Source organism: Lepus europaeus, chromosome 5 (assembly GCF_033115175.1).
Source record: "Lepus europaeus isolate LE1 chromosome 5, mLepTim1.pri, whole genome shotgun sequence".
Taxonomy (NCBI): Eukaryota; Metazoa; Chordata; class Mammalia; order Lagomorpha; family Leporidae; genus Lepus; species Lepus europaeus.
Window position 1 is genome coordinate 17696636 of NC_084831.1, and position 24930 is coordinate 17721565.

Here is a 24930-nt window from a genome sequence, read left to right on the forward strand (position 1 = left end):
TTGAAACCTTTGCCAGTGGAGGGCTTTGTGGTCCTGTGGCTTGGAAGCAGAATGCATGGCTGTGATTAAAAAAACCAAGCGGGTATCTCCCGATGCCACTCACCAGGCGGGGCTAGCACCAACAAACAAGGGAGGACAGGTAACCTTTGACCGGGGCCCCAAGAGATAGGAAGTTGGCACGGGGTGGGGGGGAGCAGCTGCTGAGATGCAAATGGGGCCAGAGGTGCTGGGGAGGGTGGCCCCCTCTGTTAGGGAGATAGGAGCCAGGGGCCTTGAAGAGGTGTTAAATATTAATTATAGATCAGAAGGAAGCCACCTGTCCCCTTGTCCCAGGGAGAGGGAGGAGTGGGGAAGAGAAGTGGACCCGCTGCTGGGAACGGGCTCCGGACTCTGGGGGAGGGGTCACATGGAGGCAGCCAGTTTGATCTGGTTTCTCAAAAATGCCCAGTGAAGGCTTTGGGCCAAGAGGGCAGCCAGGGAGCCCCTTAGCCCCCCACCCTGACTTAGACCCCATTAGTTTCGTCCACAGCGTGGACCGGGAGCCCCTGGTTCCAGCTCTAGCTCTGTCCTGACCACTGCTGCTCCTGCAGGAGCCCCCTCTTCTTTGGGAGACCCAGAGCTGGGATCCCCAAGGTCTCGCCGTCCCCACCCCAGGGGCATCTGAGACGTGAAGAACACGAGGGTACAGTGGCATCCCGGAGCCAGAGCCGGGGGCGCCTGCCCAGCCTGGGAGTGGACACGGGGGTGGGAGCACAGGGCTGGACAGTGCTGCCACCAGTGGGGTCCAGGAGGCGGCAGGGCAGCGGCGTGGGGACTCCACGCAGACAGAGATGTCTGAGATGGCCCGTGCAGCCCCCACACCGCTTCCTTCTGCAGCCTTAGGGAGAAGGTGTGCCGTATCTTGTCTCTAGACCCTGTTTCCGGAAGGCCCTGCATGGCCTCCCCTGACGCAGCGCGGCCTGCAGGACCAGCTCGGTGAGCCTGGGGGAGCCTGCAGCCCGCCACAGCCGGCACGGCTCCGGAGTCATCCCAGGAAGTAGCTCCATTTATTGGGCACCACTGCTGTGAGTGAGCCCTTGACACACATTGTCCCATTTCCTCTCAACACCACCCGGGGAGGCGGTGCTGCTCTCCCCATTTCACAGATGCAGAAACTGAGGTCCTGAAGTCACCCAGCTGGTGAGCAGCGCGGGTGGGCTGGACCCAAGGCTGGGCCCAGCGCTGCCAGGTAAGTACTGTTCTTTCACCGTTGTTTTTCACTGTTGTGTTCCCTCTCAGAGGCCACCCAGCCTCCACGTTCCTTTCAAATCCGGTTCTCAGCATCCAGGCTGAACCTTCGGCCTGCAGAGAGCACTTGGGGTCCCTCTGCCTGGTGGACCTGCAAGGGGCGAAGCCTGCAGCTGAAGCACACAGTGCAAAGGGTGCCCCCAGCAGGGAATGAGCCGCAGGCCGCACCCCTCCCCGGAGTCTTGCCACTGGGCTTGATTCTGACCGTGGTGGCAGTGCGGTTTGACCTGATTCTGCCTGGCGGACGGCGAGTGTCCTTCTCCGGGCTCCTTTGACGGTGGTGAGCTGCGCAGAGGTGGCCAAGGCTCGCTCCCTGTGGCTGCTGACACGGGCCAGGAATGGGGCGAAGAGATGCCGGCTTCTTTGGGAGGCTTCCCCGCTAGCCCTTGGGGCTGATGTCCCCTCCAGCAGGGCTCTGCGAGCCCACCCTTGCTGGCGTGCCGGCCCGTCCGCAGCTCCTCTTGCGGCAGCTGAATCCCAGGTTCTCCTCTGGCGAGAGCTCACTCATGGCGGGGACCCCGCCCTGCTTCCTCCGGCTTTCTCCAGGGCGCCCACCTGGGGCTGCAGCACAGGCTGTGTGGCACGGCTGGGTGTGGGCAACAAGAGGAAGCCCCAGGCTCGCCCCGTCCCTCTCTCAGGACTCCCACTGCACGGTCAGGGCCAGGCCCCTGAAAAGTGAGTCCAGCTCTGTGGGCGGCTCCAGGCCCGGGGCCCCGGGGGCTGAGCCCTTGGCTTCAGCTTCGGACCCTGCACTGTCATCCTTGGGACACACCACGGAGTCCAGCAGGCCCCAGAGACTCCGGCCGTGTTCTGAGGGGGAACAGGGAGGGGAAGGGGTGTTCAAAAGGAGGGGTGCGGGGTGGCCTTCGATCTGGACCGAGGAGAGGAGTGGGAGGTCGTTCCTGAGGAACCCTGGCATCCCCGGTTCCCCACCGTGCAGCACGCCCAGGTCACGTTCTCTGTCCTTGCAAACTCCCAGGGGCAGGTGGAAGGGGCTATCTTCTCTGGGGTCCTCCGCGGCCGAGGAGATCAAGGAGGTCACTTCCTGCAGAGAAAGGCCCTCTGGGATGCAGCTTCCTGCTGGCGCCTCTTCCGGGATCTGACTCCTGGGCCAGAGGTGCTGGGGACCAGCGAGTGCCGCGGGGGGCAGGTCTTTGCCAGAGTCAGCCACGCACACGCCGTAGGAAGGAAGCCAGCTCTCGGCCGCGGCTTGCGGGGCGTAGGAGGGGGGCTGAGCCTTAGGGACGGCCTGTGGGGCATAGGTGGGCGGCTTTGCTTTGGGGGTTACTTGGGGTGTGTAGGATGGCGGTGGGACCTCAGAGGTCGCCTTGGGGGCACATGGTGGGCTGGTGGAGCGTGTCTGGGGAGGCGTGGCGTCGGAGAGCCTGAGGACGGAGCTGTCCGACTGCTCCACGTAGACCATCCCGGATGGGCTGGGCAGCTGTGCGGCTCCTGGAGGCTCCTGCGGCCCTAGGACCTTGATCTGGGAGTACTGGACAGGCTGGGCCAGGCTGGCGGGGCTGCTGGGGCTGCCAAGGTCAAAGACGGGGACCAGGATGCGCTCCTGGATGGAGTGTAACGGCTGGAAGGTCAGGACTCGCTGGACGTTCTGTGAGGGACAACAAGAACCCGGCCCTGTAGGTCAAGCGGAGGCCCTCGGCGTGGGGGGTGGGGCAGACCCTCCAGGGGCCTTCCCAAGATCACAAGCCCCGCACCTCTCTGCTTCCCAGAGACTGCTCTGAATGCCACAGACAGGGCTCCCTGCGCTTTGCTGAGGGTCACTTCAGAAGCCTGGGGAATCTCAAGGATGGGGAGTCGGGCTCTGGTGGCCCCAGGAGGTGTGTGACCCCAGAGGGAGATGACCCAGACTTAGGGTTGCCTTGGGGTTCGCTCTCAGGGCTCACGGGTCCCCAAGGGCTTGGCCACGGGCAAGGTGGGACGGGATGAGACCAAGGCTCATCTGGACTTGGCTGCTGCCCCCAGGCGCCCCAGGGGACCCTCCCAGAGCGGCTGCAGCTCAGGTGACTCCGCCTGCAGGCTGGGGGCCTCTGAGCGGCTCTGTGTGGCTCGCCTGGGGCTTCACATTTTAATATGAGTTTTGAAGAGTTGAGAATCGGGAGCTCTCGCATTACAACCTGACATTCTGACTTCTCTTGAAGAAACACAAAGAGGGGCAGCATCAGGCCTGTGTTCCCTGGTCACCCTGGGGCTTCATTGCTCCCCACCTCGGCCCCTGCTGCTCCCGGGAGTCCTCCGTCCCCCACGTGGCCCTGGGCCTTGCAAGCCACTGGGCAACCCCGCTCCATGGGCACTCTTTCCCCACCACCTGCCCCTGTGCAATGCTCACCGCGACCAGTCGCTCCTGCCCTCTGCTCCCAGGGGGCCTCCCTGCACCTCCCCCTGCCCCAGGCGGGACGGCTCACCAGCGAGTTGGGAGGTGCTGGCGGCTTGGTGACGTATCTGTAGCTCAGGCAGCAGAACACCGCCATCAGGAAGCCCATGAGGAACACGATGGCGCCCACGGAGGAGTAGACCCAGGTCCGATCTGGGCGAGAGAAGGGGCCAGAGAAGGAAGCGTGAGGCTGGGATCTGGCTGGGCCTGGTCGCCGTGTGGACACTGTGTGCCCCCGCGGGCCCTACCCTCAGCATTCGCAGGGCTGGGGCCAGACCTCCAGTGCGGTCCTGTGTGCTCAGGCTACATGGCCGTGTTTTTACCACATTTCAAACAAGGAGCTCCCTGCGCCACCTCGTCGTAGCCACCTGGGATGCCGGAATTCCTGGGGTTCTGAGTCCTGGGCGGAAATGTGGAGGTGCAGGGAGAGCCCCCCCCACCCCCGTCGGCCCCATTCCAACTACCACTGCCAGGGCCCTGATGCACGTGCCCAAGGCGGCTCGGCTCAGCCACATCCCCTACGAGTAGCCACCCATGGTCAGCTGCTGGGTCTCAGGGTCAGCCCTTGCCAGGGAGGACCGGGGTCACAGTCTGCCTGGGAACACAGGTGCAGGGCGTGGGTACAGAGAATGTCAGGCTCCCGAGGGTACTCAGGTGCGGTCTGGAAGGGAGGCCTTGCTCCAGGGACTCTTGATCTCCGGGGGGGGGGGGGGGGGGGGGCGGGCTACAGGGCAGGGCGCTGGGCTTCTTGGCAGGGGCTGGCACACAAGCAGAGGGCCTGTCCTGTGTGGCAAGGTCCTGGGGACCCTGGGAAGTCACCACTCTTTCCGAAAGGGAAGATGAGGGGTGACTCTGGGCTCCCGTACCCCTCCCTCTCCTGGCCAGGCATCTTGGGGGTAGACACAGCGGTTCCTGGCAGAACAATTTCCTGCCACCAGTCCAAGCGGGGCTTGAGACGGGCTTGGAGAGGAAGAGGACGCTAGAGGGTTTATCCCCCTCGTTCTGGTCGGGGGCGCCCACCACCAGCCGCCGTTGACCTCAGCAATCACCGTGAACCGGGGGTCACAGGGGCCTCTACTCTCGGCCCACTCCCTGCTCCCCCACCCCTGGCGCATGCGTCTCTGTCACCTGACATGCTCCCCGCTGCTCCGGGGAGAAGACAGGACCTGAATGTCCCGACCAGCCCTGTGTGACATGCCTAACATGCCTGGGAAGCCACGGCTCCTGCTCCAGCACAGGACGGGGACTTGGAACATTCCCGGGCTGGATACACTTGCCATTGCACCGATGGGCGGCAGCATGCGGTAATGAAAACAGCAGCGGGGTGTCAGAGCCCTGGCTGCCACGCAGGCTCGCGGGGCAGCCTTGGCTCTGCTGCATGGCCCTCTCTGGTCCGCCATCTGCCACTGCGCTTGGTGCTCTGCCTGTCCGCCCCCCGCCCCCACCCCCCGTCACCGAGACAACATGGAGGGTGGGGGAGGCTCCTTCCTGTCGACGGTGGAGCTGAGTCTCAGCTCCAGGTGGACCTGGCCAAGGTCACACAGCCCTCAGTGGAGAAGCCAGGGCCTACGTGTGACGGTCCCGAGCTCACCCTCATAGCCCCTGCACAATCACGCCTCAGTGTGGGTGCCTGACCCCTGGAGCCCTTTCCAGCACCCAGATGCTGGGATGCTGTGCTGTGACCCTCACAGACATCCTGAGAGGTAGACAAGGGGGGGGTGCTGGTTGTAGCACCCAGCACCCCCAGCACACCTGGAACACCTGGCACCTCCAACACACCTGACACACCTGGCACCCCCGGCACACCTGGCACACCCAGCACAGCTGGCACACTCGGCTCACCTGGCACCCTGAGCATACCTGGCACAGCTGGCACACCCAGCACCCCTGGAACACCTGGCACACCCAGCACACCTGGCGCACCCAGCACAGCTGGCACACCCGAGGCAGACAGCACACAAGGCCAAGGGAGCCTGAGATGGGAGGAAGAGGAGTGAGTGTAGAATAGGTGGTGAGAGCTGCTGTGTGGCCACAGGCAAGCTGAGCCAGAGTTCCTCCTCCGTAGAGCGGGGATGAGGCTACCCAACTCGCAGGGCTGCTTTAAACTTTAAATAATATAACAATAATAATGAAGATCAAAGAGGACATGTAAAGGGGCCAGCGTTGTGGCTTGCGGGTTAAGCCGCCAGCTGTGACACCAGCATCCCGTATCGGAGTGCCGGCTGTTCCACTTCCCATCCACTCCCTGCCAATGCGTCTGGGAGGTGGCAGGTGATGGCCCAGGTACTTGGGCCCCTGCACCCACGCTGGAGACCTGGATGGAGCTCCTGCTTCCTGGCTTTGGTCTCACCCAGACCTGTCTGTTATGGCCAGGTGGGGAGTGAACCAGCAGTTAAAAGATCTCTCTTGGTCAGCGTCGTGGCTCACTAGGCTAATCCTCCACCTGCGGTGCAGGCACACCGGGTTCTAGTCCCGGTCGGGGTGCCAAATTCTGTCCCGGTTGCCCCTCTTTCAGCCCAGCTCTCTGCTGTGGCCTGGGAAGGCAGTGGAGGATGGCCCAAGTGCTTGGGCCCTGCACCCGCATGGGAGACCAGGAGAAGCACCTGGCTCCTGCCTTTGGATCAGCGCGCTGGCCGCAGCAGCCATTGGGGGGTGAACCAACGGCAAAAGGAAGACCTTTCTCTCTGTCTCTCTGTCTCTCTCTCACACTGTCCACTCTGCCTGTCCAAAAAAAAAAAAGATTCTCTCTCTCTCCCCATCTCTTCCTCTCCCTCTGTTGCTCTGTCTTTCAAATAAATAAATCTTCCAAGAAAAGACTACATGTGAAGCATGTGACCCAAGTGTGGGAATTTGGCAGCACTCAATAAAAGGCAGGAATTATTTTTAATTATAATATTCCTAAGGATGCAGTGCCTTCTCAATGCCATCAAGGCGTAGCCACCAAGAAGTGTGACTTACATAAAAGTAGCTACAGTCTTAGAAAAAAAATGGCATCACTTGCTGAGCAGGCTCCCTGAGAAGGAGAAGCCGCCCGAATGTGCCAGGAGGTGGGCGGGGCAGGGGTGGGCAGGAACGGCTTCGATTTGCCCCACACAGGCCAGGGCACAGGGGCACCAGCCAGCACTGCTCCCAGCTTAGCGCCCGAGAAGTCCTGTGCCTTCTTCCGGTGCTCACCTTGCCCCTCTCGCTCCTCCGTAGTCCAGGCCCCGGGAAGGGTGCGTCCCGGGCAAGTGGCCAGCTGGCCTACGTTCCCTGTAATGAACGCCCTGGGATGTGGGTGGAGGACCGGTCTCCTAGGGGCTCTTCGGGAAATGGATGAGTTGGGGCCCCTGGGACCACGCCCTGTCTGGCCCTCAGAGGAAACTCTGCCCCAGTTGGAACAGAAATCACCTTGCTGGCGTCACGAACCCAAACACGCCGACTGCGCGGAGACTGTTTTTCCCAACCCGCCCAACAGCCCGCTCGCATTTCCATCCTCTCAGCTCACTACTATCTGCCTAGGGAAACAGACACTGATAAGGCGATGAGGCAGGGGCTGGGGCTGGTGTTGCGACATGCTGGAGGGAGGAGCAGGAGGCAGCTCCTCGCCCAGCCCCAGCCAGTGGTGAGAACGCCATCTCGCTCCATCTCTCAGCACCTGTGTGGCCTTGGGCCAGTTGCTGAACCACTCTGAAGTTCAGTGTCCTATCGGGAGGATGGTGCCCACCGCCCAGACTGCTCAGGCGGACAGCCGTCTGGTTGGCATGGGAGCAGTGCCGGCCATCAGCATTGCCTTTGCCTTTGTTCTTACTATTACTGGACTTGGGAAGATGTCGAGGGGTCCTTTTATCTTCTCTGCTCTGCCCCCCCCCCCCCCCCCCAGTATATCCTACTTGGGTGAATACTGCGGTGTTACCAGGGCATTGCCAGAGAGAGGGGAAACCCAAGTGTAGACTGGAGGGTGGGATTAAACATTGACTCTGATAAGCCATCAGCTAACCCAGCTACAGATAAACACTAAATACCAACCCTTCCGTGGTTCCTGTGCACCTGCCCAAGCGTCACCGTGGTTACCTGGAGGAACGAGTGAAGGCTTGGACTCAGAGTCCCGCCTCTCTCTGGCTCCCCCGGAACTCACCTGGCAGCGTCTTCACTCGGCACACATAGGGGTTACTCTCCTTGGACCAGGTGGGCACAAAGATCGTGATGGAGCCGAGGAACTCCGTGTCAGGCGTCAGGCCAAAGAACTCGTATTCTCTCTGCTTCCCTCCAAGGTGCTGAATTGAACCGAGAACCCAGAGTGATTTCTCTTCCATGGAGAGCCTCCAGTCTTGCTCCTCCTGGGCTACTGCGCTCAGTGAAACGGAGCCAGAGGCTGAGTTGGTCTGCAGTCCCCATTCCCACTCCCCGCCTCCTGCTTTCTCCCCAGATCCAATCAGTCGCCAACCCCATGTCCTTTTTACCCAGAGTGGCGTTTGGCATGTAGCAGGCAATCAGCAAATGCTGCCTACTACTATGACATCATCATCACCACCCTTCCTTCCAATCCCCCTACCCAGAACCCCTCTTCTTCCAGTTCTCCTCTTCTCCTTCTTCACCAAAAACCCTTTGCAGGTGCATGCCTCTCCCCTTCCTCATTGCTTCTGTGGGCGTCACTCCTGCAGCCTGCACCTTGCAGTGGCCTCCTCACTGGTGGCCTGTCCCTGGCTTTGCCCCTGCCCACGCCATATTCACCCTGGTGCCATTGCAATTTCAACAACTAATACGATTTCATGCTCCTGCATCCCAAGTCCTTGGATGGGCTGCCCATGTTCGCAAGGTAAAATCCCAGTCTCTGTCTCTGTCTGCACTCATCTCTCTGCAGCCCCCTCCCTGGCAGTGCTGAAAACCTGTGGTGCTGGCAAACACGGGCTTGCCTGAGCAAACCCCAGTTCCTTTGCATTTGCCGGGGCCCTCCTGCTGCGACTACGGTTCAATCCCACCCTCTGTGCGACCCTAACCTCCTGTTCCTTGAACCCCTCGCCCTCAGCTGCCGTGTGTGTCCTGCTTTTTCTGTTATCCCTTGATTGCTTTCCCACTTGGTTTTGCCTCTCAAAGTTGAGGTTTTCAAGATGCCCCCTTCATGCATTTTCCTTCTCGCTCACATGCCCTCTGGTCACTTGACTGTCCAGAGCTGTGGTTCCTGTGATCCCCGATGGATGGGTAACTCCCAAACGCATCTCAGGACGAGTCCAGGGCTTCTGTCGTCCATGGTGACCTCCTCTCTCTGGGTCCTGCCCCATCCCAAGCCTCAAACCCATGCCCATGCTGAATTCTCTGATTCTGCTAATAGCATCATTCTTTTTCTGATCTCCAAGCCTAGACCTCAGAGCCATTTGTGACACATCCTCTCTCACATCTTTGTGCCACACTGCCCTTAACTGAACCTTACACCTCCCATGAGAGGGCAGGGCCTGTGTTCTTGGGACTTCCATAGCCAGGAGTAGACTGCATTGTGGCCCTCTCTTTCCTCTTCTAGGCACATGGAAGCCAAGATTTGGGGTTATTTTTGGAAGGAGGGGTGTGGGAGCAGATGAATAAATACATAAATGGATTGTACAAGTTAGAGTTTTATGCAGCATGTTTGAAATCGCATACATTGGAGCCATGGGACCCAACTCTGGGAAAGGTGGCAAGCCCTGAAATTCCTCTCTCCCCAAGTTCTCCGCTGTTCCCATCTGGTTCCGGCCATTGCTATTTTCAGCCCAGGCTACTGCAGTAGGCCCCTGACTTCCAATCCTGATCTCTCTTCATTCTGATTCTTGTAAGCTACAGCTTCTGTTGGGCAAACCTTAACAGCTTTAATTCTCACCAAAAAACAAAACAACCACCTAAAGGCACTGGTGAGTAGACAAAGGCAGGCAGATGGTGGAGAGAGGAGGAAGGGCATGGTGCTGAGTGAATTTCCTAGTTTTTAGCTTGCAGGAAGAGCCCAGTTTAGAGACCCTGTCATCTCACTGCCTTGAATAAGCAGAGGAAGGAGTCTGGGATAATCACAAGGGCTGAACTGCACCCACAGACAGGTGCAACCCACAGAACGGGAGGCCCCGGGCTCTGTGAATGAACTCTGCAAATACCCTGGCTGGGCCCTGCAGTGTGCCTGAATGGTGTGGACTCCCAGCAGCCCTACTTGGGGTCAAAACAAAACAAAGCTGGACTCAGATTTCAGAGTTTCAGCTAAATAAACTGCTAAAACAAACAAAGCAATACTCTCTGGAGGAAGACGTTAAAGTCCGGAGTACTTCAGTGTGTCCTTCCTAAAGTCCAGGACGCATTCCAAGTGTGAGTCATACATGGAAAGAGAAAGTGGAACTCACTGTAGAAGAAGGAACAACCCACGTGACCACCCCAAGACAGCCGCACACAGCAACAATCCACGCCAATGTTAAAGACACTCTTGACGTGAGGGCCAGTGTCTTAATAATGAATGAATAGGAAGTCTCCATAGAAGACAGAAACTATAAATATTGGAAATGTCAGAACTGAACAATGCCATGAATGAAACTGAAAAACTCATCGAATGATCTTACCCACAAGTTAGAAATGACTGAGGAAGTGATGAAGAGAATTTGAAGAGATCAACAGGAGATAGAGAATTTGGTAACAGTGATGGTTGTACCACTTTGTGTATATACTATAAACCTCTGAATTGCACAGTTTAAAAGGATAAATTTTATGATATGTGGATTGTATCTCATTTTTAAAAAAAGCCTGCCAGAATGCTCTCTTTAAATAGAAAGACGCAGGTGGGTTGAAAATAAGTACACGGTTGGCCGGCACCGTGGCTCAACAGGCTAATCCTCCGCCTTGCGGCGCCGGCACACCGGGTTCTAGTCCCGGTCGGGGCGCCGGATTCTGTCCAGGTTGCCCCTCTTCCAGGCCAGCTCTCTGCTATGGCCCGGGAAGGCAGTGGAGGATGGCCCAAGTGCTTGGACCCTGCACCCGCATGGGAGAACAAGAGAAACACCTGGCTCCTGCCTTAGGATCAGCACGGTGCGCCGGCCACAGCAGCCATTGGAGGGTGAACCAACGGCAAAAGGAAGACCTTTCTCTCTGTCTTTCTCTCACTGTCCACTCTGGCTGTCAAAAAAAAAAAAAAAAAAAAAAAAGAAAAGAAAATAAATACACGGAGAAAAGTATACCATGCAAACCGAAGGCTGCGGTGACTCTACTGGTATCAGAGGAAGTATAGTTCAATCCTCCAGAAAAGAACTCCAAGGGTCTTTGGAAAGTTCTTGGAGAATGAGTGTTATGAAAAACCATGTGTGGATTTCAAAATTGTTTTTGCAACAAAAGAAACTTATCTTGTAGTTCAGTTTTGCCACTAACCTTTTGAAGTACCCTCTTATTGCTAGAGATCAAAGGATAAGCAGGTCAATTTATCAAGAATCTGTAACAGTCGTGTAAATGAAGGCATATGGCTGTTTCAAATGCATGCAGCAAAAATGCAGAGAATTGAAGTGGAAATTAGACAGTCCCAGGGAGCGTTCAATACCCCGGGGAATTAGAAGACCAACAGATCCTTCCCCCAAGTCAGGAAGCACAGAGGAGCACATTGTCACACTATTCCCTGCCTTTCCCAAGTGATATTTACAGAGTACACAACCAGACAGCTGTCAAACACACCTTCTCAAGAGCTGGAGGCGGCTTAGCCCCAGCAGGCCATATGCTGGGCCGTAAAACAGATCTCAATAAATTTCAAAGAACTGCCGTCAAGCAGAACGAATTGTCTGATCACAAATCGAATTAAATTAGAAATCCCAACAATAAGGTATTCAGCTCAACCCCAAATATTTACCACAGCTGGCTGTGATAAGGTCTCTTCCTGCTCTTGGATAAATAAAAATCCCCCCCTGGACCCCCGTGCTCCCCCTCCTCACCATTTTCTCCCAGGGTTCTCTACGTCAGAGGGCCTCACGCTGCAGGGGTAGGCTCACTCGCTAAGGTGCAGATCCCATGGGACAACGGTAAAGATTTGATTATGGAGACTGGAAGGAGGCCCAAGAACCTGCATTTTAAAACAAGTGCTGCACGGGACTCTGATGGAGGGTTCGGATCCGGAACCCATGTTTTAAGAAACTGTTTTGCATGTCTCCAAGCTCCCGCCAAATTAAGCAGTTAGTGTTTTCCAGGAAAGGTTTCCCACTTCTGTCTCGAAGCGTAGTAGGGGACATAGGCTGGTAGGAGGAGAAATGTGGACTTTGACTGGAACTGGATTCGAATCCCACCTATGCTATTATTTCTATGCTGAACAACCTCCAGCAAGTGGCACGACCCCTCCGGGCCTCCGTTTTCTCGTCTGCCACCTAGGGCTGTGGTGCAGAAGAGACGATGGCACGTGCCACCTGGCACACCTCGGAAGCTGGTGTCATCGGCGCCAGTTTCCTGGGAGTCTTCCAGATCGTGCTGAGCGGATCTCCTGCCCCGCACCCGGGACCCTGTCTTCCTCTACCCACAGCTGTTCGAATTCTTGTTCCCACTCCCTCTCCATCCACTGACGATGAGAGCCATACAGAGAGAAAACATGGGTTCATTCACCTGAACTAGGCTGGGGAAAATACCATATATTTTTTTTAATATAAAATGAAATAATTGGGGCCTGCACTGTGGTGTAGCAGGTAAAGCCTCCACCTGCAGTGCTGGCATCCAATATAGGCGCCGGTTCGAGTCCTGGCTGCTCCACTTCCAATCCAGCTCTCTGCTATGGCCTGGGAAAGCAGTAGAAGATGTCCAAGGTGCAATCGTGTGGGAGACCCAGAAGAAACTCCCGGCTTTGAATCAGCTCAGCTCTGGCCATTGCAGTCATTTGGGGAGTGAACCAGCAGATGGAAGACCTCTCTCTCTGGCTCTACTTCTCTCTGTAACTCTTTCAAATAAATTAAAAAAAATAGAGAAGATACTGCCTACCATCACAGTGCCTACAGGTCATGGAGAATGAGCAAAACAGGACCGCAGCCGTGGGAATGGGTTCCAGCGTTCTCTGAGGTGAGCACTGGAGGATGCTAATAGAGGCTCCCTCCCGGGACTTTAGAAGGTGTCATACAAAAAAGGTAAAGTCTATATTTTGTGCAACAGGAGTTTCTCCAGCCCGATCAACTGAGAGAAGTTGTACTAGACAAACGGAGACTGGGGTCTTGGCTCTGCAGCACTTGCAGGGTCCGTGAACCTCCAGGAGGGAGGTTCTGCAGAATGCCCACTGTACAGCAGGTTCTCGTTCTACTTAAAGCAGTGCAGCTCCGAGCGAAAGAGAAGGGCAGGGTGCAACCGCACCGCTGCTTACCATTTGGTAGGTGTGGTTGACACGGAGCTCCACGCGGTAGAACAGGTCGTGGAAGATGTCCTCCAGCGTTAGCAGGTGGCCATCCCTTGCACGGATGGGCGTGGCGGCAGGGTGGATGACCACCTGAACGGACCTGACCTTGGGGATACAGGTCACATCTGCTGGTTTGATGGCAGCTGGAGAAAGGGAGAGAGGGAAGAAGTCAGAACTGGCCGTTCGCGTCTGAGGCTGCCCTGGACAATGGGAAATGATAGCTCCCCCTTGTCTCCTGCCCCAGCCGCAGCGTGCTTCTGAGAGCATCAGCTAGACAAACAGGAGAAGGGCAATGTCCTGCAAGCAGATGGTGTGTGGGTGTAAGGTTGGCCCAGTGGTGACCAAGGGTGGGCAGGAAGCACCCAGGGTTCGGGGCACCTGCCCCGGATTTGCACGCCTGTCCCACCCTCGTCCCAGCCTCTGAGTCTGCTCAGAGCAGCCTTTCTCCCTAACGCACTGGCGGCAGCAGCCTCAGGGATGTCCCGGACTCAGGGTCCCACTGCCACCGTCAACACTGGAGCACTGGTAGTGCTATGGCTTCAGCTCCAAGGCCAGCCCGAGGACCTCAGCCTCTCTCTGATGGAATTTTCCAAGGCAACAAGCGGCCCCTTGAGAATCTGATGCGCGCTGGATCCTTTCCCCTCAACGTGCACATACAAAGGGTGGGGATGCAGCTCAGTGGTCACGACACCACGTGGGGCCTGCACATTCTCTCCTGGGGTGTGTGAGTTTGAGCTCTGCTTCTGAGTCCAGCTTCCTGCTACTGCACACCCTGGGAGGGTCAATACTTAGATCCCTGCCATCCCTGCGGGAGACCCAGACTGGGCTCCCAACTCCCAGTGTCAGCCTGGCCAGCCCCAGCTATTGCAGACACTGGGCAAGCAAACCAGCCAATGAAAGATCTCTTTCCACCTGTCTTTGTCTCTTCCTCTCTCCTCCTTTTTCTCTATGCCTCTGCTTATCAACTAATTGAAAAACATAAATAAGAATAAAATCTACATATATGAACCCTGCATACAACTTCAGGGATTCCTGGACCACCTCCCTCATCTAATTTATAAAAGTCCCTCGGGGCCAGTGTGGTGGTTAGTGTAGCAGGTTAAGCCACGGCCTGTGATGGCGGCACCCCTCATATGGGCGCTGGTTGGAGCCCTGGCTGCTCACTCCTGATGCACCTGGGAAAGCAGCAGCAGATGGCTCCAGTACTTGGGTCCTGCACCCGTGTAGGAGACCCAGATGAAGCTCCTGGCTCCTAGCTCTGGTCTGGCCCAGCTCTGGCCAGGGAGGCCGTCTGGGGAGTGAATCAGCAGAAGGAAGATCTCTCTCACTCGCTCCATCTCCTCTTCTATCTCTGTAACTCTTTAAATAAATACATCTTCAGAAACAAATTCCACAAGGGGTGACTGAGCTCCAAGATTTAAAACATCTGAGTCAGGAGAATGTCCACGACAGTGCTATTTATAAAACTGCAAAACTGAGCTAACTATCCTCAAACAAGGAATTAGGTAAGTAAATTGGAGTAACTCCAGAGCCTGGGTCGGGTTGCAACTGTGACACATCTCATGCTGCGAAGACATATTTAATGACATGGGCGAACGCTCAGAGAACCGTCCTATGCAGGAAACCTGCCCCGGAAGCAAACCAAAAAACCCCATCCAATTCCGAAGTCATAGATACAGTTGCTAAACACTGTGGTTCTGTTTGAAAGTTCATGTTATTTGAGGGTGGCTTTTATTTTTCTCTGTGTACCTATTTCTATATCTTCAAATTTTCTACCATGAGCATGGATTAATTGAATAATCCAAGAAAAAAAGCCAATAAGTTACTTAATTTTATTTTTTATGATCTTAAAAAATTATACATAGGGGCCAGCATTGTGGTGCAGTGGGTTAAGCCGCTGCCGCCTGTGACTCCAGCATCCCAGGTGGGCACTGGTTCAAGCCCCAGCTGCTTCACTTCTGACCCAGCCCCCGGGAAAAGCAGCAGACAATGGCTCAAGTACCTGGACAGAGTTCCAGGGCTGCCAACCATGTGGGAGACGTGGATGGAATTCCAGGTGCTTAACTTCAGCCTGGCCCAGCCCCAGCCATTGTAGCCCTTTGAAAAGTTAACCAGGGGATGGAAGATATCTCTCTTTCTCTCCCCGCCACCCCCCCCCCCCCACCACCAATTCTCTGCCTTTCAAATAAGCAAAATAAATGTCTTACAAAATCATACATAGATGTAAAGTCCGTTGGTGAACATTACCACATACTTAGCACGTATGGCAGTGTAGCAGCTGGCATCCATCCATCCACCCATGCATCCATGCATCCATCCATCAGACATTTACACTCCATCCATCAGACATTTACAATCCATCCATCAGACATTTACAATCCATTCATCGTCCATAAACCACCCCTCCATGAGCAACGTATAAAGCATATTCTATGTGCCAGGCATCTGCGGAGGGCTAAGAGGAACCAAGCCATCATGAAACTCGCGTGTTAGTGCAGGAGGCGGGCGACACACACAGGTGAGCCCAGTCATTGCAGGTTGTGACGTGAACTTGGAGACAACAGGCAGTGAGCTACTGAAATCAGGCGATCAGGGCTGGGGCCGTGCGGAAGCTGAGCCAGGCAGCGGGAGCAGCAAGGGCCCCCAGGCAGCAGCAGTGGGAGGCAGGAGCGGACAGCGGGTGAGGTGTTTGCGATGAGGCCTGGGATGGGCAGGGCCTCAGGGCTGCAGTCAGAGTTGGCCCTTAAAGTGAAGAGCGGTGAGTGGCTGCTGGAGGCGGGGGGTGGGGTAAGGGGGGGGCGGGGGGGTGGTAGGCAGGGGAGCGGGGGTGGGAGTGACATGTTGAGAAGATCCCTTGGGGCTGCAGAGGGTGGTCTGGGCTGGAGTGGTTGCAGCCAAGGTGGAGAGACACAAGCACACTCACTGGGGATGCGCTGCAAGTGGGGGCACCTTCCCTTGGAGCCCCACCCCCACCTGCTGCATGGACCCCAAGGCCATGCAAGCCCCTCCACTCACCCCTGTGCCCCCACCCCCCAACACAGGCGCCCTCCCACTCACTGTGCTGCAGGGAGCTGAACCGCCCAGTCATCTTGGTGTCAGACCGGCCCCCCGCGCCCACGGCCGTGACCCTGGCGTAGTAGTGCTCCGTGAGGTTGCCCGTCTCCACGGTCAGGTTGCAGGATCTCCGGGTGATCCGCTGGCAGCCGGCCTTCGCCAGCCACTCCCTCTCTCCGTACCTGCGGGCGAGGAGGGGGACCAAGCTTGGGGTTACGGGCAGGCTGGCGCTGGGTCTGTGGCCGGTTACTAAGGACAACCACAGCTAACACCGACTTGGTGCCTTGCAGGCCCCGGGCCCTTCACGTGAGGGGCCTTGGCTCTCCCGAGGGTTCCTTGAGGCGTGCACTTTACTCTCGCCCTTTTGCAAACAAGGAAGATGAGGCTGAGAGAAAGAAAATTTGCCCAAGCCCTTGCAGCGTGCACGTGAGGGCTGGGGGAGGGCTCGGATCTGGACCCAGCCAGCCCTAGACTATGTTCTGGGCTCCTGGGCACCCTGTGGCAGAAGTGGCTCGCCATGGGCCAGCGGGACAGGACCACGGAGGAACCCCAGGCTTGAAGACTCTGAGCCCTTGTCCATCCTCCTACCTGGGTCGGGGCACAACTGGTTGACCCGTCTGTCCAAGAACAACAAAATCACCATTGGCAGGCACGAGCGCTAATGACGTTTTCCTAGGTAATCTGCCTAACACTGCTGTGATGAGGGCACTATCTCCATCTCCCTTTATGGATGGGGAAATTGAGGCTAGGCGAGGTTACCCAATGGACCAAGGTTACACGGTCAAGGGCTAGCCCTCCAGCCTGGGCAGTCTGACCCCAAAGCCTGCACAATTAGCCAGTCTTTTGTCTTCCCTCTGTGGGAGGAACCCCAAGGAGCAGCGCTGTCTCTGGAAGGGGCAGTGAGCGGCCAGCCCCAGTGAGGACACGGGGACAAGTGGGAGGGGGGTTTTCTGGCAGGGGTGGGCTTCGGGATGTGGTCAGAGGAGGCGGGGCTGGGGGAGGCGCCCACGTCTTATACTCCACGCTGTAGACAGTGTCTGGCGTGCTCTCCGGGCCGCTGTCCCACGTCAGGATGTTTTCGAAGTTGCTGGACTGGAATTTCACGTGCTGAAGCAGATCCGAGCGCTGTTCCGAGACGTGTGCTGCGGGAGGGCGGGAGGGAGCAGGGTGAGCAGCTGCAGCGGGGGGCCGGGGGCCGGTGAGGGGAGGGGGCGGGACCCAGCGCCCCACCCCCAGCCTGCGCCCGCTGTTCCCGCTCATCACGTCCAGCTACAGTGCACACGCCACACAGCACGCCATTGGTAAGTGCTGAGTGCCCTGGCTTCTTAGTAAAACCACCAGCCTAGGCAGCCAGCACTCCTGTCTCCTCCCAGAACATGTCCATGACCTCCACAGAGACAGCGGCCCCTTGAGCACTCACTCCCCATCCCGCCCCCTGGCAACCACGAATTCACTTTCCACTCCTATTCTACGCCCGTCACTGATGTAGAATCTGGCTTCTGGTCTCTGTCTGGCTTCTTCCACCCAACCAGATGCTCTCCTGGTTCATCCTGCGGTATCGTGAACCAGCCCTGACTTCGCTTTTGTGGCTGGGGTCATTCCACCTCCTCCTGCTTCTCCACCCGTCAGTGGACGCGTGGGGGGGTGGTCTCCACCTCTCTGCATGCGAGCACAATGCTTTAAGGGGCCTGATGGTTTCCCTTCTCATGGGTATGTGTGAGGAGGGGGCTCGCCGGCTCACACCATAGCGCTACGTTGAACTTTCTCAAGAACTGTCCAGCTGTTCTCCAAAGTGGCTGCACCATTTCCCATTCCCGCCAGGGCGGCCATTTCACCACATCCTTATCAACTCTTGTTATTGTCGCTCATTCACATTTTTTAAAAAGTTTGCCAAGAGGGGCCAGTGCTGTGGCGCTGCAGGTTAAAGCCCTGGTCTGCAGCGCCGGCATCCCCTGTGGGTGTAGGTTTGAGTCCTTGCTGTTCCACTTCCGATCGAGCTCTCTGCTATGGCCTGGGAAAGCAGCAGAAGATGGCCCAAGTGCTTGGGCCCCTGCACCCTCATAAGAGATGTGGAAGAAGCTCCTGGCTCCTGGCTTCAGATTGGCTCAGCTCCGGTCATTGTGGCCATTTGGGGAGTGAACCAGCAGATGGAAGACCTCTCTGTCTCTGTCTGTCTCTACCTCTCTTTGTAACTCTTTCAAATAAATAAAATAAATATTTTTTAAAAAGTTGGCCAAGAAATACCCAGGATTGTGCAACCTTTAAGGGGATCACTTTCCAGAGCCTCCATGTCTGGGGATGCCTCTTTCTAAGTTTGAAAACATTTTAAATAACATTTTTATGTATTTGAGAGGCAGAGAGAGCCACAGAAAGAGAGAGAGAGAGAGAGAGAAAGAGAGAAGATGCAGAACTCCTATCTGCTGGTTCACTCCCCAGATGCCTGCAAGGGCCAAAGCTGGGAGCCAGGACCTGAATCTAGGTGTCCTGTGTGAGTGGAGGAACTCAGCCATTGACCCATCCCCCCGGCTTGGGGGGGCGTAGGGGGGGAGCTGGAGTCAGGAGCCGAGCCGGTTCCAAACCCAGGCACTGGGATGTGGAACACAGGGCGTCTGAACTGGAGTCTGAGTCACTAGGTTCAACGCCCCCTCCTCATCGCTGTTTAACACCTCCCGGGTCTTTACTGGGTTTTAGATACAGGCAACTAAAGTATCAAACAAGCAACTTCCCCAAAACAATGGTGGAGGAGGTGTTTGTGGATTCTGGTGGTCTCTCTTGGCCAAGCCAATCCCTGCCCATCCACCACGCTGCCTCCTTAGAAGGAAAAAGCACCGCTCTGGCCACAGATTTGATGCTGGGGTAGGCCACGACAGAGTCCGCCATAGCTGGGTGACCTTGCGTGGGTCATGTAAGTGATCAGGACTTCAGTTTCCAGGTCTCTAACACAGAAATAATTCGATTTACCCAAAGACAAACAGGGACAGTGGCAGCTAGCAGGTGGGAAGTGCATGCCAGGTGCCAGACACTAGACTAAGCCTCTTACAGCACTCAGATGGGACAGGTCCTCCCATTACCCCATTTAACGGATGATAAAACTGAGGCTCACAGAGGGCTGATGGCCAGCATCACCATCAGCACACCGCAGGGCCTATGACATCCACCACAGTGCTAGACTGGCTTCATCTGTGAACCTGGCCAGCGTGGGATTGGTCCCCAGGTGTGCGTGCTGAGTCTGAGGGGAGGGGCCGGGGGAGCCAGGGTGGGGACGTCCAGGTCACCCTTTGTTACGGGTGTGAGGGGCTTCCGTCACTGGAGCTCCTGGTAGAGGGACCAGTTTAGGGAGGACGGGAGGAGGGAGGAGGGGGAGACTGACTCCCTTCTCCCTATGCCTGTGCCCAGCTTGTGCTTACTGATGTCAAAGAGCTGCAGAGGCCGAGGCCCGAGAAGGGGGCTGGCGAGGGGGCTGCTGTGGCAGGTACAATCTCACTGCAGAGGAAGAGCCTGGAGTTACCAACCCCCCCCCCACGGCCCCCCAAGCCGGGGCTGTGGAGGAGAAGGAAAGGGCGCCGGGCATGGCGGCCAGCTCAGGTGCCTGGCTGGCTGCGTGGGAATGAGGCAGGTGCAGGCCCAGCCGAGCCAAGGCCTTGCGGCCGTGTGCGCATGCGTGTCCCTGACATGTATGGGCCTCCCCGTACTGGACATGGCCATGACCACCAGCAGACTCCCACTCCAAGTCTTCGTGCAAGATTTTTCCTAGAAGGGCCAGAGACCTGGGGAGGCTCCTGTGGGACTGGGGAAGACATGAAGCCAGCCCAGCCCTGCGGCACATCCATCCGCTGGCTACACCAAAGGCCACTTCCTCTTTGACTCTGCGTTGATCTGGCCCAAGCAGCTGCCGAAATCTTTTCTCTCAGGCCCTCCAGAGGCTTCAGAATGGGGCCCGGGGACAACACGAGGGGTGTCTTACTGCCTTTACCCAATGGGATGGCTGCACTGCCGAGCCCCGAGATGGGGTGGACGCTTCGTCTGGACCCAAGTCTGGGCAGACTGGGGTCTGTTTCAGGGGAGGTGGCCCTGGGTTCAGGTTGGGTGTGAAGTTGAAGAAGGGAGTCTGGAGGAGTCAGACCTGGACAGCGGTCGGGGGCGGGGAGAGTGAGACTTGGGGGAAGGCCAGGGTCCTCGTGGTGGGTTGGAGGCTGCTGTGGGAGTGGTTGCTGGCTGGGGTCCCAGTTGTCTTGGGGAGGCTGGGGCACATGGATGAGGCCAGGCCCCGGGTTGGCCCACTGTTAAGGGAAGTGCACGTGGCTTCCTAACATGGGAAGGGAGGACCTTGGTGGGGCCCCTCTCTTAGGGGGCATCGAGGGACACCAGGGCCTCTCCTCTGCTCACTTTGCTTCCTCGCTCCATCCCCTGCCTCCCCAGCCTGCGTCTGTCCCACACTTCCTGGATGAAAGTCTACGTTATGAAATCAGGGAGGCCTGCGCGGTGCACAGCCCGGAGCCCGGCAGCTACACCAAGCGCTTCCACATTCGTGTGGGAAAGCAGCAGCTGCAAAGCTATGGAGAAACTCCCAGACCAAAACCAACCCAGCGCGCAGAGGGTGCGGCCTGAGAGGGGGTGAGGGGCCTGGGTCCAACCAGAATGGGGGAGGGGGCAAATGCATCCAAAAGAGCATGCCTGGGGGCCCCTTGGGGAAGTACTCCATCTCCCCAGCCCGCGGCAGCCAGGGCAGAGCTGGAAGCACAGGGAACCCGGCCGGCTCTTGCCAGGGACAGCGGTAAAGGCTTCACAGTTGCTCTGTCTCTCCATGGCCCTCGTCCTGCACTTGAGCGAGAAGGGGCCTGGGGGGGGGGGGCTGGGCCCCCGGTCTCTGGGGTGTGACTTGCTGAGAAAGCGGCCCAGGTCCCGGCTCAACCCTGCAGGAGCATGGGGACAGAAGCGGGGGCTCCGCACGGGCTCTCTAACCCCCAGGGCACAAGCCTACTCAGGTGGGGTGGGGCGGGGGGGGGGGTGGGGGTCATTGTGTGAACCATGCCCTGTAGTGCTGTTTTCAAGTGGGCTTTGGTGTCCTAGGACCTAGAAGCTGGGGAGAAAGTGCTCCTTCACATCTAAGCAGAGGGGCTGGCAGAAGCCCCCGCCGCGCGTGGAGGAAGTGGGGGTCTGAGCTCGAGCGCCCCCCGCCCCATCTCTGCTCCGTGTCCTGTACGCCAGCACAAGCACAGGAGCAGGTGGGCCTTTTCTTCCAGAATGGTTTCAGGGGTCAAAGGGTGTTGCCTTCCCCAGGCCACTTCTCCACACCCTGGGGCGCTGGGGCCTGCACTTGTGACAGCAGGCGACGGCCTCACCGACTTGAGGCCTGAGCCAGCCTCCAGGCCTCCCCAGTCCCCCCGAGCTGGACATCTGCTTTCCCAGGAAAACTCAGCACCCAGCTCAGCTCTGGCAGGGAAGAAACTGAAACTGACCATGCTGGGGCCGGGTGATGGGGTGGGGAGGCGACCCTGCGTCCTGCTCTCAGAATGCGAAAGTTGGACCACAGGGTGCGGGCACTCACCAGCCAAGGATCCCACGGTCAAGATGGCCAGTAGTGTCCTCATCGGGGCCCCGGGCCAGGGCCCCCGCTGGGCTTCCACTCTGGACGGCGCACAGAGGGCGGGCTGGGGAGTCTCGCTGCCTGGGTAGCTGGCTCCACCCGGGCACGGGGCGGGGAAAGACGAGGGGGAGGACCCGAGGGGTGCAAAGGTGCCTGCAGTGTGCTCTGGAATCCCAGGTCCTGGGCGGGACCCAGGGGAGTTCCCTTCCCACCGGTGGAAAGCAGTGACAGCTGGTTTGTCTGGTCTGGTAGCAGACGGATCCCAAGACTTCCCATGGGTTAGCAGAGAGCTGAGGCAGAAAAGACGCCTCCAAAAAAAAAGAAAAGAGTTCGCTCCACACAACCTTATCAGAGAGCAGCGGCGCTGTGTGCAAAAGCCAGCTCCGTGTGTGCACTATTCTATTCCCAATAATTCTGCTCCCAGAGGCGTTACCCTCAGGGGAATACCAGGACAAGGGAGCCAAAGGGAGAACAAGTTCCAGAATTTCCTGGCAGCCAAGGAGAGGCTCTGACTCCTTGCTCTTGTCCTTGGCTTTGTGCCTGAGCCCCTCCTTGGGCCCTACAGCAAGGCGGGTGCCCCAGGCTGGCCCATGGGCTCAGGGCGAGTCTCCCTCCTGGAGAGAGACTGTTGGAGGTGAAGCCCAGGACTCACAGGTGAGCCTCCTCATCTGGGGTCAGCAGAAGGCTAGAGAGAAGCCCATCTCAGACCTCCGTGATTCCATCGGCTGTGGCGGGGCCGGGGCGGCATTCACCAGTGGGTCTCCAGCCCAGGATGATGAAGATTTTAGCTGCTCCCCTGAGCTGCCACCCGCCATGGGGAGGGGTAGCTGCAGAGATGAACAGGAGCTTCATGTTATGGAAGCGATGGGTGTTTAGGAAATAGCTTTCTCTTTGTGCGGGGCCCCAGGGCAGGGGGAAGGGGCCTGGACTCCGGTGAGGGTGGACATGACCAGAGGGCCCTGCCTCGAGAGAGTTTGGCTGGTCCCAGCTGCATGGCAGGCCAAGGCCTAGAGCTGGACAGCTGGCCCCTATGGGATGCTGGGAGGGCTTGGCTTTTGGATGCCATGGGCTGGGATGCCCAGGGAGCTGTGCTTATGCTGTGGTTTTCTGGGTTGTGATTGTTTGCTACTGGCCCCGAGCCTTGGCAAACGTTGGACCCAAGTCTGTGCTGTGTTTTGGGGGAATGAAGGTAGGGCCTGTGCCTTTCATCTCCTGTAACTGCAGGAAACTGCATTTTCCCAGACTGTCAGCTGCTTCCTGATGGGCTGAGCCAGTGGGGAACTGGGGGAGAGAAGTGAGGGTCCACCCCGCCCCTTCCCTCCCTCTGCTTCCGGTGGCATCTCCAGCGGTGGCTGAGTCTCCTCCGGGGCTCCAGCTCCTGCATAACCCCCCCCACCAGCCCTGTCCCCTCCTGGCAGCCCCAGCCCCTCCCAAGCTGGTGGGGGCCAGTCCTGGGCTCTGAGAGCTCCTTTCCATCTCCCCCGCAGGCCAGGGCAGCTTCCTGCTATGGCCCGCCTCTGGCTGCCTCTCGGTCCCGAGCGGGCTCCCAGCTCTGCCACGGGCTGGATGACCGACTCCTTGAGACGTCTCGGGGCTCCTGAATGGACCGTGATGGAGATGAAGTCTTCAGTGGCTTGAGGGCTGAGATGTGTGGGGCGACTCTGGCCAGAGGAACTGGTCACAAAGTGCCCCGAAGGGACCCCCTAGGGAGAGGAGGGGACTCTGGACTGAGATGGCTGGCTGGGCTGTAAGACGAGCCTTCATGTCTATCGGAGAAGGTGGAACAAGAAAACCATCCCCAGGAGCTCTTAGAGGCGTGGGGGTGGGGGGGTGGGGTGGGGGGTGGGGGGGAGGAAGGAGCCTGGCGGACGAGCTAGAGGTCTGGAAGTTAAGGGGTGGTGTATGAAGACGTGTGGGCTGTTAAAGAACATCCAGGTTCCTCCCTCCCTCCCTCCCTGCCTCTCTCTCTCTCTCTTTCTTTCTTTTTAAAGATTTATTTATTTATTTGAAAGTCAGAGTTACACACAGAGAGAAGGAGAGGCAGAGAGATAGAGAGAGAGGTCTTCCATCCACTGGTTCATTCCCCAGATGGTCACAATGGCCAGAGCTGTGCCGATCCAAAACCAGAAGCCAGGAGCTTCTTCCAGGTCTCCCATGTGGATGCAGGGGCCCAAGGACTTGGGCCATCTTCCATTGCATTCCCAGGCCATAGCAGAGAGCCGGATTGGAAGTGGAGCAGCCAGGTCTTAAACCGGCACCCATATGGGATGCCGGCTCTGCAGGCTGGGCCTTTAACCCACTACGTCACAGTGCCGGCCCCCCAGGTTCCTTTCCAACAGTTTCAAAGAAAATGACAGCAGCCCCATGCCCAACAACGAGTCAGGTTAAGTGCGTAAGGTGATGTTCAGCCAAAAAGAGACAAAGTAGCCTTCCGAAGAATGCTGGAGAAAAATGGCTTGTGGCCTGCGCCCGAGTCCCTGTGTGTTGTCCCTGGAAGAGAAGCAGGGCACAACCCGTGTGTGCTCTACGCCTGGTGGAAACGGGGACGTCCCCTCGCAGAGCCGTGAGTCGTGCAGGACGCATGCGGACACACGGAGTCATGGGGGCGGGGGGCGCAGGGGAGGTGACTCTGACTTTTTTCCCTTGGCTCGCCTGCAGCTTGGCAAGTTTTACGGAAGCTCATTCATTTAGCTGAAGGAGCAGCAAGGCTACTGGACAGAACTAACGGCATCCCCAAGTGCCCTTTCCTCTCCGTTGGCCAAACTCTTCTCCAAAGCCTGCTGGGAGGCCCACTCGGGACGATTCCAGCCCGTGGCCATCTCACTTCGAAAGCCCTTGCAGAGCCCGCGGTCCGCCCCACATGTTGGCATAGCCCAGTGTCATCCTTCTTGAACACCCCGAGTTCAAGACTGGACAGGAGGGGTTCAGGCTGGGGTGGACAGGAGACCTGGGCACCACCTTCAAGTACTGGGGGGTTGCAGCAGGGAGAAGGGTCTAGATGCCTTTGTGTGGCTCCTGTCCACAGGAAAGCCAAGGAGGATGTGTGTTTGTTGGCGGAGGGTGGGGTGGTGGTAGGGAAGGTGGCAAGTTTCTCTTGCTGGGAGGGAAGAGCTCTCACTAGGATGCTGTGGCTTGGGGGAGGAGGCATTCAGAGACGCTGTGAGCATGGTGGAAGTTCCTAGATGACCTCATTCTGTGGTCTGTACAATGTGACAGTTGGGGCTGGCATTGTGGTGCAGTGGGTTCAGTCTCCTCTGATGCCGCCTTCCCACCACATCA

General features: G+C 57.7%; 1 protein-coding gene across 1 annotated transcript; it reads right to left on the reverse strand.

The window, feature by feature from the left end:
- Positions 1-1921: 1921 nt before the first annotated feature.
- Positions 1922-21655, reverse strand: IL22RA1 (interleukin 22 receptor subunit alpha 1). The gene is made up of 7 exons (XM_062193165.1): positions 21613-21655; positions 17074-17206; positions 16068-16246; positions 12978-13153; positions 7797-7935; positions 3711-3832; positions 1922-2896 (listed from the first exon to the last, which is right to left on the reverse strand). The coding sequence occupies exons 1-7, from the start codon at positions 21653-21655 to the stop codon at positions 1922-1924; spliced, it is 1767 nt and encodes a 588-aa protein (XP_062049149.1).
- Between the last annotated feature and the right edge of the window lie 3275 nt (positions 21656-24930).